This window comes from Megalopta genalis, chromosome 18 (genome assembly GCF_051020955.1).
Source record: "Megalopta genalis isolate 19385.01 chromosome 18, iyMegGena1_principal, whole genome shotgun sequence".
NCBI classification, from domain to species: Eukaryota; Metazoa; Arthropoda; class Insecta; order Hymenoptera; family Halictidae; genus Megalopta; species Megalopta genalis.
In genome coordinates, this window is record NC_135030.1 from 1,956,927 (window position 1) to 1,979,703 (window position 22,777).

At 35.6% G+C, this 22,777-nt stretch overlaps 1 protein-coding gene across 6 annotated transcripts in view; it reads right to left on the reverse strand.

Moving 5' to 3' along the window:
• The window catches only part of LOC117228487 (dystrophin), a 654,106-nt gene that overhangs the window by 345,474 nt on the left and 285,855 nt on the right, over positions 1–22,777 (reverse strand). For 4 of the 6 annotated variants that reach the window (XM_076527278.1, XM_076527282.1, XM_076527280.1 and 1 more), the window contains exon 2: positions 21,092–21,115. The exons of the other annotated variants lie outside the window; for them this stretch is intronic. In XM_076527278.1, coding sequence (XP_076383393.1) covers positions 21,092–21,115 — 24 coding nt within the window. The remainder of the gene's footprint in view (positions 1–21,091; positions 21,116–22,777) is intronic. 6 annotated transcript variants of the gene reach the window in all.

A 22,777-nucleotide genomic window follows, 5' to 3' on the forward strand; every position in this document is an offset into this window, starting at 1 on the left:
TACCAAATTTCCGGTCGAAGTTTAATGAAAATTTCACTCGCGCGAGCGACGAAAATACCGATCGAGACCGTCGAAATATCAGCCTCGAAATCGCATTTAGTTCTCCCATCGATATGGCGGATTTAAATTCGCGTCGAAATTCCGTCGACAGGGTCGCGCGACGGTGTTTCTTTCCTCTTTTTTTTCTTTCCATTTAACCCTTTGCACTCGAGTGGCGACTCTGCGGCGCCACTAGCAATTGGTATACCATTTTCCAAGATCATTGTAAGAGCATCAAATTCGTTTATATTTTTCAAAAAACTGTTACAATCGCATTGTACTCGCGAACAGGCTCAATTTCATACGCACGAATCGCAATAAATTCTATCAAATAGAAAATCGTAGATCGGCGAATGTGTTTCGGATTTCGAATTCAAGTAGCTCCGACTGCAAAGAGTTAAACAGATGTCCAGTGATCTGTTTAAATCACGCGACAAAGAGAGGACCGTGCAGGGTCCAATGGAAACTGGCGCTCGGATCGTAAAGCATCGGATCGAGGACGATCGGCCGGATTCCAGGGAACGGTTCCCGGTCAGTGAACTTTCATTTCGTACGTAACGTAAACGGAATCAGAGCCGGGTAGCATCGTGTTTGCATGACTAAACAACCGGTTCAATTTCCTTTCAATGGCGCGGCGCAACAAGAAGCCCCGTCCAGATACTTTTTTCCTGGCAAACCCCGACAAAAGATCCAAAAGCTGCCGCGCGCGATACAATTCCGCTACGCCTTTCAATCCCGACGCAATGCAACCACCCCCTCGTGTCCGCTGTTCCTCCGTCTCCTCCCTGACCCCTCGGATTCCCACGGTCTCCCTCGGTTCCCCTTTTTTCCCCTAAACGTATCCCACCGGTGCTTCGGGCGCCGCGCAACGTGACCGTCCATCTTTTCAATGCAAACAACGCGGCTTCAATTAACACGTTCGCTTCCACCATCTGTTTCGGCAGCGGTGTACACTGTTATGTTTTATTAATTGCAACGTGCCTCCTCTGTGGAGTACGAACCGAATTTCCGAAGGAAAAGTTATCGATTCGCCGAGCATCGCGACGTACGTCGAGTCGCGAAAGTATGGGGACGTCTTTTAAGACGGTACAACTTTTGAATACAGTAATTATTGTAATCTGTGCGCCTGATTCGCGCACAGATCGCGCACAAAATTGCGCACAAAATCTGAGCGTAGATTTGGGGAAATTACGGTAATTGGGCCAGGCGAGCTAAATTTGCTGAGACGTTGACGTAATTCGTTGAAGTGATAAAAAGATACAAATTAGAAATATTGAACAAAAAATCTAGAAATAGAACAAAAAGATAAGATAATTCAGTTTTTCTTCAACCTCCCTATCTGAGCCTAGAGCAATCAATTTAAACAATACGTTTCATACTATCTCAGTAACTTCTAAGCGCGCTGAAAATTGCATTGAAATCGACTGACGCAGTTCTTAGAGTTGTCGATCGAAACTGTCGCCAATTGTAGAAAACTGCGATTTTCGCAATCTTTAACTTATCTGTAACTCGTAAGAATGTTCCTTAAACATTGTTTAGTAAACTAGTGGCTCTGAGATCTCAGAATGATACAAGTCATTTAGTCTAATTTATTTAGTCTAATAATTATTTATTTAGTTATTTATTATTTAGTTATATTATATATATATATATATATATATATATATATATATACTATAGTATATATGTAGTATATATGTAGTATATATAGTATATAGTATATATATATATAATATAGTATATATGTATATATTATTTAGTCTAATAATTATTTATTTAGTTATTTATTATTTAGTTATATTATATATAATATAACTAAACGCCAATATAAACGCCAATAAATTATATATAATATAACTAAATAATAAATAACTAAATAAATAATTATTAGACTAAATAATATATACATATATACTATATTTAATATATTATATATATTATATATAGTTATATTTATTATTTAGTTATTTAGTCTAATTTCACCGGTCTGTGAGACTATTACTAATTACTTATTCATCTGTGTTGATGATATAATTGTAAGCAAAACCGTAAAATTGTGATAATACAAACGTTTTTAATTTGCCTCTGCGTGGCAAACACGATCCAAATATGCGGACTTCACGTGAGCCAGACTTAAAACGACCTTTTTCACACGAATAAATCATGATATTATCAACAAGAGATAATAAAACGCTACTTCCACTGACGCTCTTCCACTTCTCCGACGAAGGCACGATTTCAAAATCTACATACCAATTGGAACATTAATTAACGATCACTCAACTTCGTGCATAAACACCAGATATTTTGAAACCCAAGAAACGTGATAAATAACAAAAGCAAACATAACTTGTGAGAAGAGTCGCGAAGCAGCAAAGAACATCACGATGAAACGCGATTTTTGTTGAGGTTTGTTGAGTTTCGAATATAGTTTATCCATTGTTAACACACTATGCGTGGAAGAGAGGTATTAACACCTTTTTAAAACATTTAATTCTTTTCGATTTCGTTGTGTATTTGAAAGAATCCCTCTGCGAAATCTTAAAAATCCTCATTATACATACACAAGTATGTATGTATAATAAAATAATATATATATATAAAATAATATCAAATAATTGCTTCCAATGTTCCGTAAACCTAACGATAAATACCATCCGCCGCCAAGAGTATGAAAGTAAAACGCCTCTATTGATCATGAAAAATTAATAGAAACAAACCAGTCACTTTCCCCAGGCTCAACAACAAACAATGTTATTAGCCGAGAGAAAGAAACGGATCTCCCTTCCGAACCATTCGTACAAAGTATTGACAACGAAGACACGTGGAAAAGTGGATCGTAGAGAGGATCGCGTAAATATTTGTCGTTGAACTCTCTATTTCGTAGAAAATCGCCATCCATTTCAAAGGAAAATATTATTTAATGTTTTCCTGGTAAAATATCGTTTAACCGAAGGGCGAGCGCGTGGGAGGGCCGGGCGATCGAAGAGGAGGAGCAGAAGAGAGGACGACTCGTTACAGCCACGCAGGAACGTTCCGCAAGATCGATCGAGTTCTCAGCGGAAGTGCACGCTGCGAACGAACTCGGAAGGCACGGGCCATTGGCAAGCCAGCGATCATCGATACGTCCGACGTTGCTCACGATAAAGTATCCTCGGTGCTTCGCTATTTGAACGTCGCCGACCTCCTCGGTTGTCTAGATAAAGGATCGCCGTGTTCTGCGGGATCCTTTGGGCCGGGGCACGCGCGCGCGAGCGCGGCTTTTATCATCCTTCGTCTGCTCTTCGTCGGATACACGAGCACGCCGGCATGAACGAGAATCCCTTTTGTACGAACGGGGATGCTCCGAGACGTACGATTGAGACGGATCACGTTGCTCGATTACTGCCCGTTCTTTCTTGTCCAATTGCCCGCGAAAGAGCCCTTTCCCGATGATAATACATACTTCCTGTCCTCTTCTTCTTGCCTCTCTTATTCCAACCCCCTACTTCTTGTTACCGTTTGAACCGTACTCGTGGAACCTTGCCGGATTTTCAGTATACGGATGCTTAACCTGTTTAACCCTTTCGCTACTACGGACCACTATAGTGGCTTTCCATATGGTGCCACTGAGGTACTACGGACCACTATAGTGGCTTTCCATTTGGTGCCACTGAGGTACTACGGACCACTATAGTGGCTTTCCATATGGTGCCACTGAGGTACTACGGACCACTATAGTGGCTTTCCATTTGGTGCCACTGAGGTACTACGGACCACTATAGTGGCTTTCCATATGGTGCCACTGAGGTACTACGGATCACTATAGTGGCTTTCCATATGGTGCCACTGAGATACTACGGACCACTATAGTGACCTTTCATAAGATGCCACTGAGGTACTATGGGCCACTATAGTGGCTTTCCATTTGGTGCCACTGAGGTACTACATACCACTATAGTGGCTTTCCATTTGGTGCCACTGAGGTACTACGGACCACTATAGTGGCTTTCCATTTGGTGCCACTGAGGTACTACGGATCACTATAGTGGCTTTCCATATGGTGCCACTGAGATACTACGGACCACTATAGTGACCTTTCATAAGATGCCACTGAGGTACTATGGGCCACTATAGTGGCTTTCCATTTGGTGCCACTGAGGTACTACATACCACTATAGTGGCTTTCCATATGATGCCACTGAGGTACTACGGACCACTATAGTGGCTTTCCATTTGGTGCCACTGAGGTACTACGGACCACTATAGTGGCTTTCCATATGGTGCCACTGAGGTACTACGGGCCACTATAGTGGCCTTTCGTATGATGCCACTGAGGTACTACGGGCCACTATAGTGGCCTTTCATAAGATGCCACTGAGGTACTACGGACCACTATAGTGGCCTTCTATATGATGCCACTGAGGTACTACGGACCACAATAGTGGCTTTCTATTTGGTGCCACTGAGGTACTACGGATCACTATAGTGGCTTTCCATATGGTGCCACTGAGGTACTACGGACCACTATAGTGGCTTTCCATTTGGTGCCACTGAGGTACTACGGACCATTATAGTGGCTTTCCATAAGATGCATTATATTGCATAATGTTTTATTTCCTCTCATACTGTAAATTGAAGAGCGCATGCTAAGACGTTATAAAATACCCTGGAATAGCCTTTATTTATAAATACCCTTTGGAGAAAAATTTTTTCGTTCGAAAAATTCATTCAATTCAAACAGCTTAGGTTCTCCGCCGACCGCCGCGGAGTACCGACTTCCGCTGACGATCGCCGTCGCGTAGCGTGCAGTGATGTCGCAGCGCTCTGTTCAGCAGAAGTACCGCGACGGAGAATCCGCCCGTAGCGAAAGGGTTAAGGATACCGTAGATAATGTAAACAGAAGGATGTGCAGTACCCTTCTATCGGAAACTGATGGGCACTTTGAAATAACTCTCTCATATGTTGTTCGTCGTATAACAATATGGATCGTTTATCTTGAAAGTGGTGTAAGTCCTTTTTTTAAGAAAATGAGATACGACGTAATTTATGCTTGATTTAGTGTGAACTTTTTGTTTGTAACTAGTTAGTATTTAATGTCTTGAAAAATGCCAATGCTTTGTTCGATTTAAAATTGGCCGGTGAAAGAAATTGTTTAATCATTGATTATGAAAGCGGTGTAAGTCCAATTTCCATCAGGATGCCAAGCCTATTACATACGAAAAATATAAGGATACGCAGCAGCTGTTACCTTGTATACCTCCTGTGCATCGTGAATATTTCAAAACACTGCCACATGAAGAGCATAAATAATTAATAATACGAATATCTTGTGTTAAGTTTAACGATATATAAATATACTTAACGTTCAAAATAAAAAGTGCTAATGCTATTTTATTTCTTGTTGTTATTTACAAACAAAATTGGATTAATATGAGATATATTTTCAGTGATATTTGTTATTTCAAAATTGAAATTAAATGATATTTACAATTGACTAATTATATGAAAGTGATGTAAGTCCATTTGCAGCCTGGAAATTGTATATCGTTTTAGTTAAATTCGCCTAAAAGAAATTTGTATAATCAAATTACATATTGATAAATTAGTACAAACATTCCCAGACTTCACGTAATTAACCTATATTTTTTAATTTGTTAGATCTGCTAACATTCGATTTTCTCGAAACGAAAGAAAGTGGACTTGCACCACTTTCAAAATAAACGATCCATATCATGAAAAAGGTAAAAATGCCCAATATCATGAAAGAATGCACGAGCAGTTACAAATGCACAATAAACGTTGTGTCCTATTTAGAAGGAAGCTAATTGCTTGGCGAAATTATGCAGTGACATAAGCAACCTTGATTACCTATCGTACATATTACATCCACTTGTAACGCTGTAGATTATAATCCTACAGGTGGTCGTTAATTGCTACTAAGCTGATACGACGATAAACAAATAAATATATAAAAAAATACAAAGATTATCGAATGCGTTATATTTGGGTAAATTAAAACGTACTTAGTGAATATTTTCATGTAGTCCGTATAATATGTTATCTCTATCGTTGTTTATAACAATGTGTTATTTTAAACTTCCCGAACATTATTAAACAAATAGATACAAATTTTTGTTGTCTATTTGCAGGCCACATTCAGCTCTTTTTCTCGAATCAAATACATTTCTTTCAAATTAAATAACGTATTAAATTATATTATATTTATTCTTTTATTTTATTTATTTTATTATTTATATATCATATATATTATATTAATTCGTATTGAATTATATTTTGATTGCAATATAGTTTAAGAAAACGAAGTAGAACAGCTTGATGTGCAGAACGGTGAATTTGATTTGCGACAGAGTGACAATTCCGACTAAAACGATAAGCTAATGTTTTGAAATCTCGTTAGCACGCAGAATGTTTCAAAAACTTGATCGAATATTCGTATCTGTTGGTCAGTTCTACTGAAACTGAAACATTATCCTCCAGAACAACAGCACATACATATTGTTACGTTTTATATCCATTTAACACTTTGTCTGCCATGTCAACCATATATGGTTGACGGAATTGATTATGTTAATTGTGGAAATATTTCTTCATTCTCAATTGTTGTGAATATATTAATTTGCCAGTTGAACGAATATCACAATGAAATTTAATTCCGCGTTGTTAAAATTACTCCCCAGAATAACACAGCGCATACATATTGTCACGTTTTGTTTTGCTTTTAACAATTTCACTGCCGCGTTACCCATACATGGCTAACGCTAATTGCTTGCAAATTGGTCGAAAATTAATTGTTAGGCTAACCTATTACATCTTCCTAAGTTGATCAGGATCCGTGAAACGTAAAATTGTCGAGAAAGTTAATTTATCATGAACGACACCGTGTTTCGATTTCAAAAAATTTGTTTAAATGAGGTGCATTAATTTTATGAAATGTTCGATGTAACTCTCTCCTTCGTGACAGTCAAAGTGTTAAAGATGTTCACCTTCTTCGATATTAATTATTTAGAAATGAATAGTTTACGTTCTTACGTCGTGATTTCTTTGCGAGAAAGCTTACTTGCTCGTTCTGACCTCAATTTTATCAAATGTGTAAACTCTTTCGATCATTTATGAAAAATGTATCTAGTCCATAATTGATTATTGTTACTAGTGGCCGAAAGTCTCAATCCTTATAAGTAAGATCAACATACTAGAAAATATAGTAGTTTGAACAGCTCTAGGGTATTGTAAATGCACTGCTACTAATATAAAGATAGTTGAACCGAAGCTAATGTTATTACGTTAATCGATATTTTAGTAAAGTACTCGCCAATAGCAATTTTTGCATGTGTTATCAGTCCATCGGAAGACATCGTTACTTAACCAGAAATAGAAGATTCAAGACCATTTACAATCGAATTCTTAACTAATGTATTTCTTCAATTTATGAAATTTATTTAAAAATAATTATATTATAATTTAAAAATAACCTCTTTGCGAGAAAGCTTCGTCTCGAATTTGATGTTTGTCTAGACGCTTTCGTCTTCGATAACCGTCTCGCCAAAGCGCAACTGCCAATATATTAACAGGCTGAGAGCCCACGAATAGATCGCAGAGTTTCCGGATATTGGATCCTCGAATTATAGCGGTCTCGTGAGGACGGGGCTTACCGGTATATTTATTTTACGTCGTCCGAGGTCTACTTAGCGGCCGGTTAATGGAGACACGAAATACGAGCTCAGTGGAGATTGGTAGTAATTGGCTTAAGTCTGTCGTTCGAGGCAGGTACTTAAGGAATAAAGATCGCCGAGTATGAGACCGGTGACGTGTGTCCGGCGGAGATGTTCCTTTTTAATTGGACGTGTCTCTTGACCTCTACGATCGTAAAGTGTTCTTCGTACTTTCCATTCGTTGTGAAAAATTCGGAAAACCTAGGCGAGTATGCGACTCCTTGTTAGTACAAAATAGTTTGCTTGTTAGTACTAAAAATATATATACTTGTAGTAGATCATGTTGCTCTACACTTTCAAATACGGAGCAATAATTCGATAATAATAATTATATTAATACCCGGAGTAATAATTATATTATATATTATATATTATTATTATATATTATATATATTATATATTATAATAATTATATTAATACCCTAGTCAAATTATATTATTAAAAACCGAACAGAACTTTCCGGTAGACCTAATATAAACAAATGACACAATTAAAATGTACGCGAGATTCTTCATGGTACCTTCTTCCTTCCGTCGTCTTCGTCGGAGATAAAAAAAACTTGACGAATTCGGCGGACAGACTTCGGAAAACTTGAGACTGTTTCAGAAAAGCAGACAGTCCGGAAAAATCGTGCACGGAATCTCGATCCCGACGTCCGTTCGAGTGGAAATGCAAATGTTAGAGCGAAAAAACCACCGAACAATGAACCTGCGCCGCTGACACGCCGCCGATAAGCTTAATCGGCAACTGGTAGCTATCGGTTTTCGTTCGACATTCCGGTTACACCACGACGACTTGGCCCGTTGTATCGAAACAAACACTTGCAATGTCGGAGCGGATAAATGAGAAAATGGGGGCAAGGGGTTCGACATCCCCGCGAAAGGGAACCGGGGGTCGCGCCGTGGCATCCCGTTTTGCCCTGGAAACGCCAATCACAATGGTGAAACACGGTCCTTTCCTTCGAGCAATCGATCATAGCCTCGGAGAGGACGAGAGAGAGAGAGAGAGAGAAGAGAGATCGCTTGCCTTTTCCGAGAGTGTTTCTGCCAGATAACTGGAAATTCTCTTTGAGTAGGTGACAGCTTTATCCCGATCAAAAATGGAAACAATCCATCGAATGGGCGGGCGAACTCGTTTCTACTTCTTTGCGTGAGAGTTGATTACAGTAGGCTCCGTGTGACGCTAATGCGAGGTTTGCCTCCACGAGTTCCCGCGAGAGACGCTAGTGAAACATCGGTGTTCACCGATACATTGCAATCAGTGTAAGCCTATTAAATAATTGACAATAATTGGTAATCAAATTGAGAGAAATAAGGATTTCGAAAATTAGCTGCAGATGAATAATAATGTTATTCTGATATAGTGATGATAAGAAGTACTGTATTTGTTATAAGATGACATGCAAATGAACTTGACCGTAAGAGAAACGAAAGAAAAATGTCGATGTTTATGTGAAATGTCTTATCGATTGATTTTTTACATCAACTTCTATTCTTCAAAAAATTGTTCTAGAAGGATAGCCTTAGGTCATTGAAAAAAAACATTATTTTTCTGGATTGTTAATTCACTGCCACTTATGCCATCGAGATTGCCACCAAATTATCGAGCTTTCCCCATTTGAGTTCACAATGAAGTAATTAACAATAACTACAAACAAATGAAATTGACATGGCAAACATTTTCTCGTATTCGATGCGAACAGAAACAATGAAGAATTATTGAAACGCGATAACAAACACGGAAGTGACTGATTTTCCCCAATTAACCCTTTACACTCGAATGTCTGCTCCCAAGGGACATAGCAACACTGCTGTTAGTTATTTTACTTTCAAAATTAATAATTTCTCAATCGTAAAAAAGTCATTTTCAATCTTTCAATTTTTACGTAAATAGACCAAACATTCGAACAGTTCTATCATTTTATATATTTTTTTAAAGTGTCAACTTTGTCAATAAATGCGTGATCAGAGAAAATTCTCCGAGTGCAAAGGGTTAATGAATGTAATTTTAAATAATATACACAATGTAATAAACATTGTTCTAGTTGAAAACTTATAGTAAAACGCTATATTTCGATTGTAACAGAAACTACGAAACGAATTAAAACAAGTAGAACAATGTTTTTTTCAGTTAGATGTCTCGTATAAGGAAAATTTATCGGTCGTAATCAATATTATAGCTTTGCGCTTGAAACCGCGGATTCGGAGATGTCTCCACAGGCCCATAAAGGCGTAATAAGCAAAGAAAATTGTTTGGTGGAAGCATGAAGAGAATACTGATTCGTAATAAAATCAGAGTCCAGCTATCGTTGACAAGAAAGCAATGTTATCTTGGCGCAAGAGATTCTCGTCACGTATCTGTTGTGTACGTGAAATTTCTCTCAAGAAAAATTTTACGTTCGTTATTTTTTAGGCTATCTTCCAATTTCTTTAAAAAACAAAAAAAAATAAAGAACACTGTGAAATAATAATCTTTTATATCTTTTTGCCTTTTTTTTCAAATATTAAACCTCATCATGTGTTTTCTTGTATTTTTACCCTCATTTGTGTTTTATTGTATTACGTTTGTTATCCAAACAATGTGGAATGTGTCACTTTATCAGTAAATATAGTATATCTAGAATTTTTAGTAAGTCCTTGATGAACAATAAATTAATCAATTTGAGTACGTGGATTCTTCAAGTTTGTTACCTAGCCTAATATCAGCCAAAATGGAGGTAGTTAAATCTTAAAAATAATGACAATATAGATTCTAAGTAAAGCTAGTATTTATTTTTAAATTATAATATAATTATTTTTAAATAAATTTCATAAATTGAAGAAATACATTAGTTAAGAATTCGATTGTAAATGGTCTTGAATCTTCTATTTCTGGTTAAGTAACGATGTCTTCCGATGGACTCATAACACATGCAAAAATTGCTATTGACGAGTACTTTAATAAAATATCGATTAACGTAATAACATTAGCTTCGATTCAGCTATCATTTTTTTTTTTTTTTTTATATTAGTAGCAGTGCATTTACAATAACCTAGAGCTATTCAAACTACTATATTTTCTAGTATGTTGATCTTACTTATAAGGATTGAGACTTTCGGCCACTAGTAACAATAATCAATTATGGACTAGATACATCTTTCATAAATGATCGAAAGAGTTTACACATTTGATAAAATTGAGGGATTTTATGAACCTATTGTACATTTGTTAAACATGTATTGTAAAAAAAAATAGTTTGTAATTGAAAATGACACTGTGAAAGCGAACACATTTACTCGATTTGACAATAAAATCCTGGTCCTATATATCAATTTCTCGCTTATTATATATCCAAGTTTAACCCTTAATATATTAAAGGTTAAACAAAGTACAGTACAAAAAGGGAGGATACGTTCCGAAAACTTATTAAAAACAAACATTCATCGTAGGAGGTATAAGGATTAAAAAATGGGGTGAAAGGAAAATTCGATTCTCGACTCATAAAGCCGAAAATCCGCGTTAAGGTAGAATATCGTGGAAGTTCTTTTCGACAATCCGGAGCCGAGTTTCCATATCAGCGATTTCTACGGTGAAAATCGGGTTGGCCAGCGAAACAGCGGCCGCGGAAAAGCTACGAGAGGTCAAATTACGCAATCAAGTGGCTCGCAGATGGCCATTTCCACGGGGGCCAGTCTGGAAACGACGAAAGTCGCGGACGAATTCAACGGCCGGGTGTAATTGCACGAGCACGAATACAATGGAGGCCGACTGTGAACCACGAGAGGCGAGAGAAGGATTGACTCCTCGCAGATTAATAACTTCCTTCCTCCGCAGAAGTTACGGGCCCGTGACTAAATGCCAGGGAAAAGAAAGTTCGTTGTGAAACATTTACGAGGGCCTCCGCCCTCCCCATTCTCCGCCATCCCCGCGAAGCGCGAAACTTATTTTCGATTCACTCGAGGGTTTTACAAGAGCGGAAGTTATGAAGACTCTGTTTGCCGGACGACTATTTCGAGCAAAAGTCGAAAGATAGGTCTGCGCTTAGAAAGAAATTTAATATCAATTCTCCCTTCGTCAAGCTGATACGAATGATGAGATTCGGTTAACCTTTTAGGCGCGACGCGCGAAACTATAGTGACTTCCGCGGATATCATCTTTTAGAACGACACGCAACTATAGTGGCTTGCTCTAGTAGCTCACTCGCTCATCGTTCGAACCAAATAATCGTCTTCGTATGCATTGTTTCACGCTTCTTTTGTCTTCACATCGATTTACAACAGTCTACAGGGTGTCCCAAAAATGTCTCGCAATCTGGAAATGGCGGGTTCCTCGGATCATTTGAAGCAACTTCTTCCTTTACAAAAATGTTCTCCGAGGCGCCGTTAACGAGTTATTAACGAAAAACAGTGACCAATAAGAATCGAGTACGGCCGACGCGGGGCGGCCCAGCCAACCAGCGCGCGAAGCCCAGTTCCGCTCATTGGCTCGATCGCCTCGCGCCAGCTGAGCTCGCCTCTCATTGGTCACTGTTTTTCGTTGATAACTCGTTAACGGTGCCTCGGAGAACATTTTTGTAAAGGAAAAAGTTGCTTCAAATGGTCTGAGGAAACCGCCACTTTCGGATTGCGAGACATTTTTGGGACATCCTGTATATACAGTATCAGACTCTGTAAAGTACACATCAGACTCTGCCGTCCAGAGAAATAGCCTCGCGCAGAATTCAGCCGTACCCAAAAGATTAAACTACACTTGCCCACGATAGTATGATGTGACCAATTGCTGTGCTTTTCGTTCCGTTTCGGGTGTGATTAACACTAAACCTACCAAGCAGTAATACTAACTGGCATATGCTGCTTCACAAGAAGGTGAGAAGACCGAATTTATTTAGAATTTGTAAAGTTTTTATTAATAAAACTTGCTCCAATAATATAACTTATTCAAGCGTTTTCCACGAAAGAGAACTTTATATTTATCGAATAAGGCAGATTTAATTGTTTCATTGAACAATAAACAAAATAAAAGAATATAAAGCCACTCGATATAAGGTGCTCGAGAAATATGTAATTAATTATGCGCAGAAACAAAGTAAAGGCCCGGCAATTGGTCACCTTATAATAACAAATAATAACCTTTCTAAAAACTGGACTAAATCACTTGAATTTTTATAAAAATAATATAACGATTAGTCTACCGGATTATCATTAGAATCTTCCTCCAGATGTTGCTATTACTTGGAATGACAAAAAAAAAGTAATATGTGTATGCGTGCATTGCAATTTAATCCGTTTTATTAAAACATCATTCCATCGCGATGTCTAAAAATCGTTTTCTGCTATTCTAACCAATTGCAATTTGTAAGAATTGCTTTCAGACATTGTCTAGTCGACTAGGCCCTCGAATATCTGAAACAAATTTAAGTAACTTGGTCCAATTTTAACACTTGATCTTCCAATCCACTTATTTTTTCTTCCACAGTTACTAAAATTAGGAAATCGTAAAAGGAATCGTGAAATCGAAAATCATAATAGGAAACAATAGAAAAATAATAAAACGAATGCCGAAATTAATCCAAAAAGTGATTAAGAAACGCGGTGGATTTATCGACGAGAAGAAGAGTGAATTTTGTTTGGAAAAATTGACGTTATTCTTATTACGATTGTAAAATATATACATGTACTTTTTACGGTTTAATATAATCAAGTTTGAAATAAATTTCAGAAATAATAACAATCTCCTATCAATTTCTAAAATTTATTTAATTTTCTGCAAGTGTCCTAATATTATTGGAGGGCAGCATACACATATTATATTATATTGGTGAAAGTGTATGTTCTTTACTTAGAAATACAAATTGAAAATATACAACATTTATTAACATTTATTTAATAACATTAGAATTAGATTTGGAGTTCTCAAGGAATGAGAGACGATAAGCGTATATCCGGATTAATACTATTTCAATAACGCAAATACCTTGCGGTGTAATTTCCCTTTGTTATTCAGTACCTAGAATTTGGATTTCGCTGTTCAGTGCAAACATAGATCCTCAAGGACTCAATAACTTCGCGATTATCGCCCGCAAAAGACCCTGAGGAACGAGAATCCGCTGATCCGTAATAGCAAGCCTCAAGTCGGTTAATTGTTCTCAGCCGATGCCCAATAAAGGTAATTAAAAGCGCCAAGTGAATTCACGTGGCAACCCGATTCTAATTGAAATTAATTACTGGATACTCCGATAATATCTTGAAATTCTGTCGCCGATTAAACAAAACGCGGATCATTAAGAAATATTATTTTCGATCCTTATTCGGACTGATTTACTTAACTTGACTTTCGAATGATTTACTTAATTATTACAATAAACTGAGAAGATATTTTATTTGAAAACGTTGTGCCGAATATCTTGTTACCTTTTTTTCATGGAGATGTTATGGCTTTTCAATACTGTGTCTCTCTTTAATCTACTTTTATTGATGGAAATATTTTCTTTATATAATTATATTTTATAATAATAATATTTTCTTTACTCTATATTCAAAATATTATTATTCTACATGAAAAACATACCATTTAATATTGTATTTGAAATTCTACTCGTCTCTGATAATTTTATTACTGTACCATTATTGAAAGATTTAGTTCAATGACATTACATTAATCATTTCCAGGATCGAAAAATTAATGTTACTCTGATGATATATCAACTTCGAGATGGTATAATGATGATAAAATACTAGAAGTCATTGTGTTTTAAGAAACTAGGAGTATTTCTCCATCAAATATGATTGCACTTTAAATGTGCTTTCCTGCAAAATAAATAATTCTGACTTATACTTTTCTGTTCACTCGCCGAATAAAACAACAATTTCTATACAATTTGTAATATTACAAAATTAACGTTCATACTAATGCTGTCAGCAGTTTTAGTAACTTTGTATTAAACAATGCGCTAAAGAATTTAATTTTACATAATAATCAGTGTCGAACAAATACTGCATAGAACAATATACAAGGAACCGCTCTTCTAGGATTGTTATGCACGACTATGGAACGACAAAGGAAAGACTATGACATTTTGTTTTTGATTCTTCACGCTATAATAACGAGACAGACTCGCGATGAAGATTTCGCAGATTATCTGCTAAATACAAATTGTTATTTAGTTCTTTTAAATCGAAAAAAGATTTGATTCATCTGTTAGCAAAATCGAAAAACAAAAGTCAATCACGACATATAAGAAACAAAAATTGTCTCGTTCTATTGGCGAAATTATTATTAAAGATGAAAAATCGTACTGCAAACGGTTATCACCGTTAAACGTTACGTGAGCATAGTTAAGACAATGATTAAATCGACCGTATAACGAACGATTTCCCATATCGACGATTACAATAGGTTTAAACGGTATGAATTAATATTAAAAGAATTTGCAAATATCGTCTACTTCTATAGAAGCGGATAAAAATGGCAAAACGTAATGTAATTCGTACTTAATAAATTTAGATCGTGAATTTTAGTTCCTCGCGTTATATCCATTTCATTTGGAACAAAAACTTCCTGACATCCGAACGCTAAAAAGTGAAGTCGATTCGCCGTGAATCGACTCGATGAATAAAGAGAAAGGCAAGGTTTTGTTTATAAACGTATGAATTCATTATAGGTATCATTATAGGTATGAATTAATATTAAAAGAATTTGCAAATATCGTCTATTTCTATAGTGATCGACTCGATGAATAAAGGGAAAGGCAAGGTTTTGTTTATAAACGTATGAATTCATTATAGGTATCATTATAGGTATGAATTAATATTAAAAGAATTTGCAAATATCGTCTATTTCTATAGTGATCGACTCGATGAATAAAGGGAAAGGCAAGGTTTTGTTTATAAACGTATGAATTCATTATAGGTATCATTATAGGTATGAATTAATATTAAAAGAATTTGCAAATATCGTCTATTTCTATAGTGATCGACTCGATGAATAAAGAGAAAGGCAAGGTTTTGTTTATAAACGTATGAATTCATTATAGATATCATTATAGGTATGAATTAATATTAAAAGAATGTGCAAATATCGTCTATTTCTATAGTGATCGACTCGATGAATAAAGGGAAAGGCAAGGTTTTGTTTATAAATACGACGAATAGATAGAAAATCGATCGCTGAAACGGCAAACAGTGGATTCGACCACGGGAACAGAGGGCCGAAACGATAGAAGCAATCTAGTCCTGCGTAATGGCGGCTTACAAGACGCTCTCGAGATGCTCAGGAAGCCGGGTTTGCACCGGTCGGCGACGCCTTGCGCTCGCGGCCAGAATATCAAGTAGACCGATAGAGGAGACGGTCGAGCATGTAAGATAAACGAGCCAATATGGGCCATGACACTCGCTAACTGCTGGATTTAGTGAGCCCGATAACCGATAACTTTCTTATTAAGTCTCGCTGTGCCAAGTTATCGCGACGCCGTTTCGTGGCGGACCATTGCTCTTCCTGAATTTATACCGCGTCCACGTTCCGCCGAACGGATTCAATAAAGCATCCTCGGGGACCCTGCACTGATTCTGGCCGTGTTCAACGAGACGAATCACACGGGAATTAGTCGCGAATCAAACTTACTTACCGCTTCCAGCTCTAGAAACATTTTAATCTCAAGCTGTGCGCAGAATTACTCTCATTAATATTCGGATTGGAAGAATGGAGTTCTATTTATTCAGAATATTCGAGAAAACATTATTTATACCGTGCTCGAACGGTTAAACGGCGTTATTGAACAAAACGGATTTGTGACAAAATATTAAGAATGACATTTTTCACGATTTATGTATAGAATATTTTTCTAAAAATGTTCGAATAATAGCAAGACATGGCAAAGTGACTACTTTTCATTTCGTATACAGGATGTCCCAAAAATGTCTCGCAATCCGGAAATGGCGGGTTCCTCGGATCATTTGAAGCAACTTTTTCCTTTACAAAAATTTTCTCCGAGGCACTGTTAACGAGTTATCAACGAAAAACAGCGACCAATAAGAATCGAGTACGGCTGACGCGAGGCGGCCCAGCCAACCAGTGCGCGAAGCCTAGTTCCGCTCATTGGCTCGGTCGCCTCGCGCCAGGCGAGCTCGCCTCTCATTGGTCACTGTTTTTCGTTGATAACTCGTCAACGGTGCGTCGGAGAAAATTTTTCTAAAGGACAAAGTTGTTTCGAATGACCTGAGGAACCCGCCACTTTCGGATTGCGAGACATTTTTGTTACGTTATTGTTAGCAAAAAATAGACTGTGAATTTTTGCTCGGTAAGAAATGGCGAATCGTTTTGCATGATAAGTGACATTATCATGTCACTTGAATCATGAATCACGCTGTCTTGCACAAAGCAAAAAATAAAGAAATATACTATTGTGTCCGAATATTAATGAGAGTAACTGTACGCGCAGGCGAACATAGTTTTACTTGGAACTTCGGTGCCCACTTTCGAATACATTGCTGTCAAAATATATGTATGCTCATGCAATATATCACTTTAAAGCGCAAAATTTGCTCTACATTTGCTTCGTTCTACAAACGAATCTGTTCTGGATTTATTTATGTTGTTCTTTTCGTTTCTCGATTTACTTGATCGAATTAACGCTAATTTAAAAGCTTTCTTTGCCATGATCAATTGTAATTTTTTGAAAATAATTTTTTAAACAATATCTAGTAAACTAGTTCCTCCAACATCTGAAAGAAGAAAGTGGTTTTTGTCCAATTTGGAAGAAGTTATTCCGTTTCAATTGGTGTTCGAAGGAAACGCGGCATGATTGAGCTGTAATAGGATTTTCGTATTTATCGGTAAAGAGATCATGAAAACAAATTGTTCAAAAATATAAAGAAAAATACGATAACACTACTAGTGCAAAGAATTAACGATGAGAACTTCAAGCAGCAAGAGCTCGAAAATGAAAACATTTGACATGCGGCGTTCTTCCATGCAACCACATACATTATGTGGAAATTCTGTATCAACGATTAACTGTTAAATAAAAATTTATTTTCATCTTCAACATTTTTAATAGATAGAAAACAATCAAACTGCATTGTTGAATTTATTCCCTTTACTGTTTTGTATTCCACCTATTCACTCTTGTCATAAATGCATAAAATCCGAAAACTAATTATCAGTTTATACTACAACTGCTCTGGATTTAATGATTTATACATTAATCTGATAATTTTATCTAACGACTAAATTCGTTCATTTATTTGCTGTGAACAGATATGGAGCTGATCTGATGGTATTAAAAAGTACGAATGTACGAAGAAAAACTGATCACAAGATTGAATTTTCGTTCGGCATGAATAATTTATAACATCCCCGAAATCCACTATAGTGGCGCGTCGGGCCTAAAAGGTTAATAAGGTATTAATTCGACCTCAAATCACCATTATTGGATAAGGTGCCAATTTGACGTCACGTTATCACTAATGATATTAAAACAGTGGCCACCGCTTGAAAGTTAATGAAAACGTGGCACTGCTTCTCGTCGTTCGCGATTGCTTCCAAATTTTGCGAACGTCGTGTTCTTACAAAGTGTCACGATTCCGGAGGTAAGAAATGACAGAAACTCGAAAACCAAGGACTACTCTATACGACACGGTCTAGAACCGTGGATTGATAGAAAAGTGCGAAGCACGAATGGATAAGCGCGGAGCGTTGACCTCGGTCCTACGAGAACATAGCTGGCAGGTATTCGGTTAATTGAGTCGGAACCGACCTTCAGTCGTCCCGTTGATTTCGGCACCGAGAAAGGAAGCGGAAAAACGAAAGTCAGCCTAGCGTGCGAGAGGCAATTCAGCTCCCGCTAAATCGGCGCACAACCGCTGTAAAAAAGAACCGCCGGAAAGAAGAAGTGTCGCCGGTTGCTTCGAGTCTTAATACACCGACAGGAATTAAGGCTACCGTTTTATACGGGCATTAAAAGCGGACGAAACGCGCAGAAAACTTGAGCGCCTCTTTCTTTTTTCAACGGCGGCCAGTTACCTCAAAAACAAAGAAGCGATTACGTGGAAATCTCGTGCTTTCAACATTTCGACTATTTTATTCTTCTCTTAAGGGCGGTGCCTCGAGTGAACCGTCAAATCGAGCATGATTTTCGGCAATTATTTTTTATAACGTAGATCATTCGTGGAAAGATACACAATTCTGTACGCTACGTTTTATCGCTGTTTACTGAAATAATAAATCTTGTTTTTCATGAATTTGTCCTTCGATATCGAAGAGAACGTAAATATTTTCGTAATAGAATTGTATGATCTTTATAGTATTGTATAGTATATAGAATGTATATAGAATTGTATTGAACTAATATAGAATTGTATTGAACTAATATAGAATTGTATTGAACTAATATAGAATTGTATTGAATTAATATAGAATTGTATTGAACTAATATAGAATTGTATTGAACTAATATAGAATTGTATTGAACTAATATAGAATTGTATTGAACTAATATAGAATTGTATTGAACTAATATAGAATTGTATTGAACTAATATAGAATTGTATTGAACTAATATAGAATTGTATTGAACTAATATAGAATTGTATTGAACTAATATAGAATTGTATTGAACTAATATAGAATTGTATTGAACTAATATAGAATTGTATTGAACTAATATAGAATTGTATTGCACTAATATAGAATTGTATTGAACTAATATAGAATTGTATTGAACTAATATAGAATTGTATTGAACTAATATAGAATTGTATTGAACTAATATAGAATTGTATTGAACTAATATAGAATTGTATTGAACTAATATAGAATTGTATTGAACTAATATAGAATTGTATTGAACTAATATAGAATTGTATTGAACTAATATAGAATTGTATTGAACTAATATAGAATTGTACTGAATACTAATATAGAATTGTATTGAATATAGTATTGTATGATCCCAAATTCTGTTCTAAAAGAAAGGCAAACAGAATCGTAATACGCGGCTCTGAAAACGAGAGAGTAGTTTTCTGCGTAAAATTTTTAATTGTTTGAAAATTAAGAGCCGCGTATTATCATTCTTTTCTGTTAAAAACAGAATTTAGGATCACACCACGCGTGATTCTATTGCGAGAAGAATTCCGTTTTATATTTTGTTCGATATCGAAGGAAAAATTCTGGGCTGCACGTCGATCAACACCGTCGGCTGGAAGGTACGCGGGGAACAAGATTTATTGTTTAAATAAACGTCGATAAAGTGTAACGAAACAAAAATGTATCTATCTCGAAATGCCGAAGAATATAAATATGGAAAGCGACGAAAGGTTTCATCGATGCTTTACATTATAAAAAGAATGCCGAAGATCATCTTTATTTGACTCTTTGTTTTACTCGAGACTCTCTTTCTAATTAGAACGTCCAATTAGGAGGACATACGACATACTTTTAATATCGATTTTTTTTTTGAAAGTCTACTAGATTCTGAAGCGTATTGGAATATAGACGATTTTCCTCGGTTTTGTAAACGCGAGTTACATGCAACTTACGGAAACGTATTCAACTCACAGAATTCAATCCATAGTTGGAGCTACATGTACGTGTATAAGTTACACAATTTCTTGATCGAATGTAACGCGAGTTAAACAGAACGTACATCGTGTTTAACATGTTCATAGCAAAGTAATCAGTGTGAATTGTCTACCTACTTCTAGCATACCGTCAATCTGATGACTGTTTAGAAAGATCAGCTTGTGTTTTGCAATTATCATCATCGTCGTCTTTTGAACAATTAAATAATTGCTTAACAAATATGACGAATGAATTTTCGGTGGAACTGTAGCTATCATATTCGAACACATTTAATTTTAATGTTTAAAGGAAATTCTATATATACCGTTTTATACGTAATTTCTGTAATTAGAAACAAGAAGCTATTTCGTCGAGTTCGGTTGCTCCGATATGAAATTATTATTATTGTGAATTATACGGGATTGTGTAAATTAAAGAAGGACTGTGTTACTAATCGACCCGGTTTCGTACAGTAAGCTCGAAATTTAATTGTAGCCTGCGAACTCATAATAATCCCGAAATGCTAAAAGTCGGGAGCCCTCGTGAAAATAGTATTTTCTGTTGGTGTCGTTAATATTTTAAAGATCTATATATTTTAGGAAAACGAAAATTTAATTGAACACAGTCATCACATTAGACTGCGGTCTTTACACACCGATTACGGACGAAGTCGTTTAAATGTCTGTACAACGTTTTTACCTTATTCATTCCTTCAGAATCTTTGACAGAAGCAATAAAAATTTCTTTACAAATTATAGTTTATTTCTCTAGGTAAAATTACAGAGATCTGTATTTGCATAAATACCTGCAGTCTTGTCGTCGTATAAATCTGGAAAATGAAACATCTTGTAAGTATACGAACTCATTCAATTTTACACGTTTAATTTAACTTTAACTTAGACTAACTTTAATTTAATTTAACCAAGTTTGTACATTCTACGCTATACATTGTTTCAAATGTCCACTACGGTAACAATGTAATAACATCGTTACGTAACCTTTAACATGCTGACGAAGTAAAATATATGAAAAGATATCTGGCCTCTCGAGATCATGGTACATGATGATGCAAAAATAAGTCGAAAAAGAGAAGTGACAATTTTTCGTTTAAGGCTTCGTTTTCGACAAAAATGAGTGAATATCTGATTATGACTTGCCGATTCTACTTTCTGTCATACCACAAGCCATACGAATTTGATATAAATAAAATATTATATATAATATTATATAAATATTATATAAAAATATTACATAAAATATTATATAAAATATTATATAAAATATTATATAAAATATTATATATAATATTATATAAATATTACATAAAATATTATATATAATATTATATATAATATTATATAAAAATATTATATAAAATATTATATAAATATTATATAAAATATTTTATATATAATATTATATAAATATTACATAAAAATATTATATAAAATATTATATATAATATTATATAAATATTACATAAAAATATTATATATAATATTATATAATAAAATATTATCCCCTTTCTCGACTTATTTCTCAATGTAGAGACACCGTTCTGCTGTTTGTACCTTGATTTCGAAGACACCGAAATTAATTAATTAATTAATTATGTATCTTCAAGTGGCTCCAAAAATATTTGCAGTCTACAATGCTTGATAAACAGTCGATATTAAATGTGTTATAATTATGTAAAAAAGCGTTGTATAATAATTAACTTGCATTCATTTTAAAGCTTGAAACTTCTACTTTTGCAATTTATCGTTCCTCCTCTCATGAGATGTGATTACATGATAGTGCAAGCGGAAAGCTGGAGAAATAATTTTTTTCCAAAAATGCCGAAGAGTGAAACGTCTGTAAAAACATTGGAAAAAATTTTGTTCGTGGTCTTTGTCATAGATTTGAAGATCGAAGCTACTTCTTTATGACGACCTTTTGCAATTTCGTGTATGATTATTTTTTGAATCGTTTCATGGAACAGAAATGAGAAACAATTTCGTTCGTATTAAACTCTCCTTACGTGCTTTAGATTGTTGTAAAGTAAGCGGTGCACCTTTCATTCAGCCACGAAAAGAATTTTTTAATATTTTTAGGGACGTTTTAGTTTGTAGTATTTTCCGAAAAAAGACATGTCCCCGGCTTTCCGATCGCTATGTTATGCGAACAGATCTTACAAGAAAATAAACAATGCAGTGCAAATTTAGAGTATTTAAACTTTGAAGTGAGTTATCCACATTATCCACATTTTTTATAAAATTGTAACAATTCCAACATCGACAAATCTTCAATTAACCAGCAAAGTGCTCGAATGCTTTTTGAAGCCACCGTATATCTTCCTGGTATGACGAAAATGTTAACGCATTTTTACAATTATTCAACACGTCTGAATTCTATAATTTAATTTTTATGTTTGCGTAACATTGTCGTAATCGAGAGATGTTTCGTAATAAATATCTTTTGTTATTAATTCTTCGAATATCGGAAAGTCTTG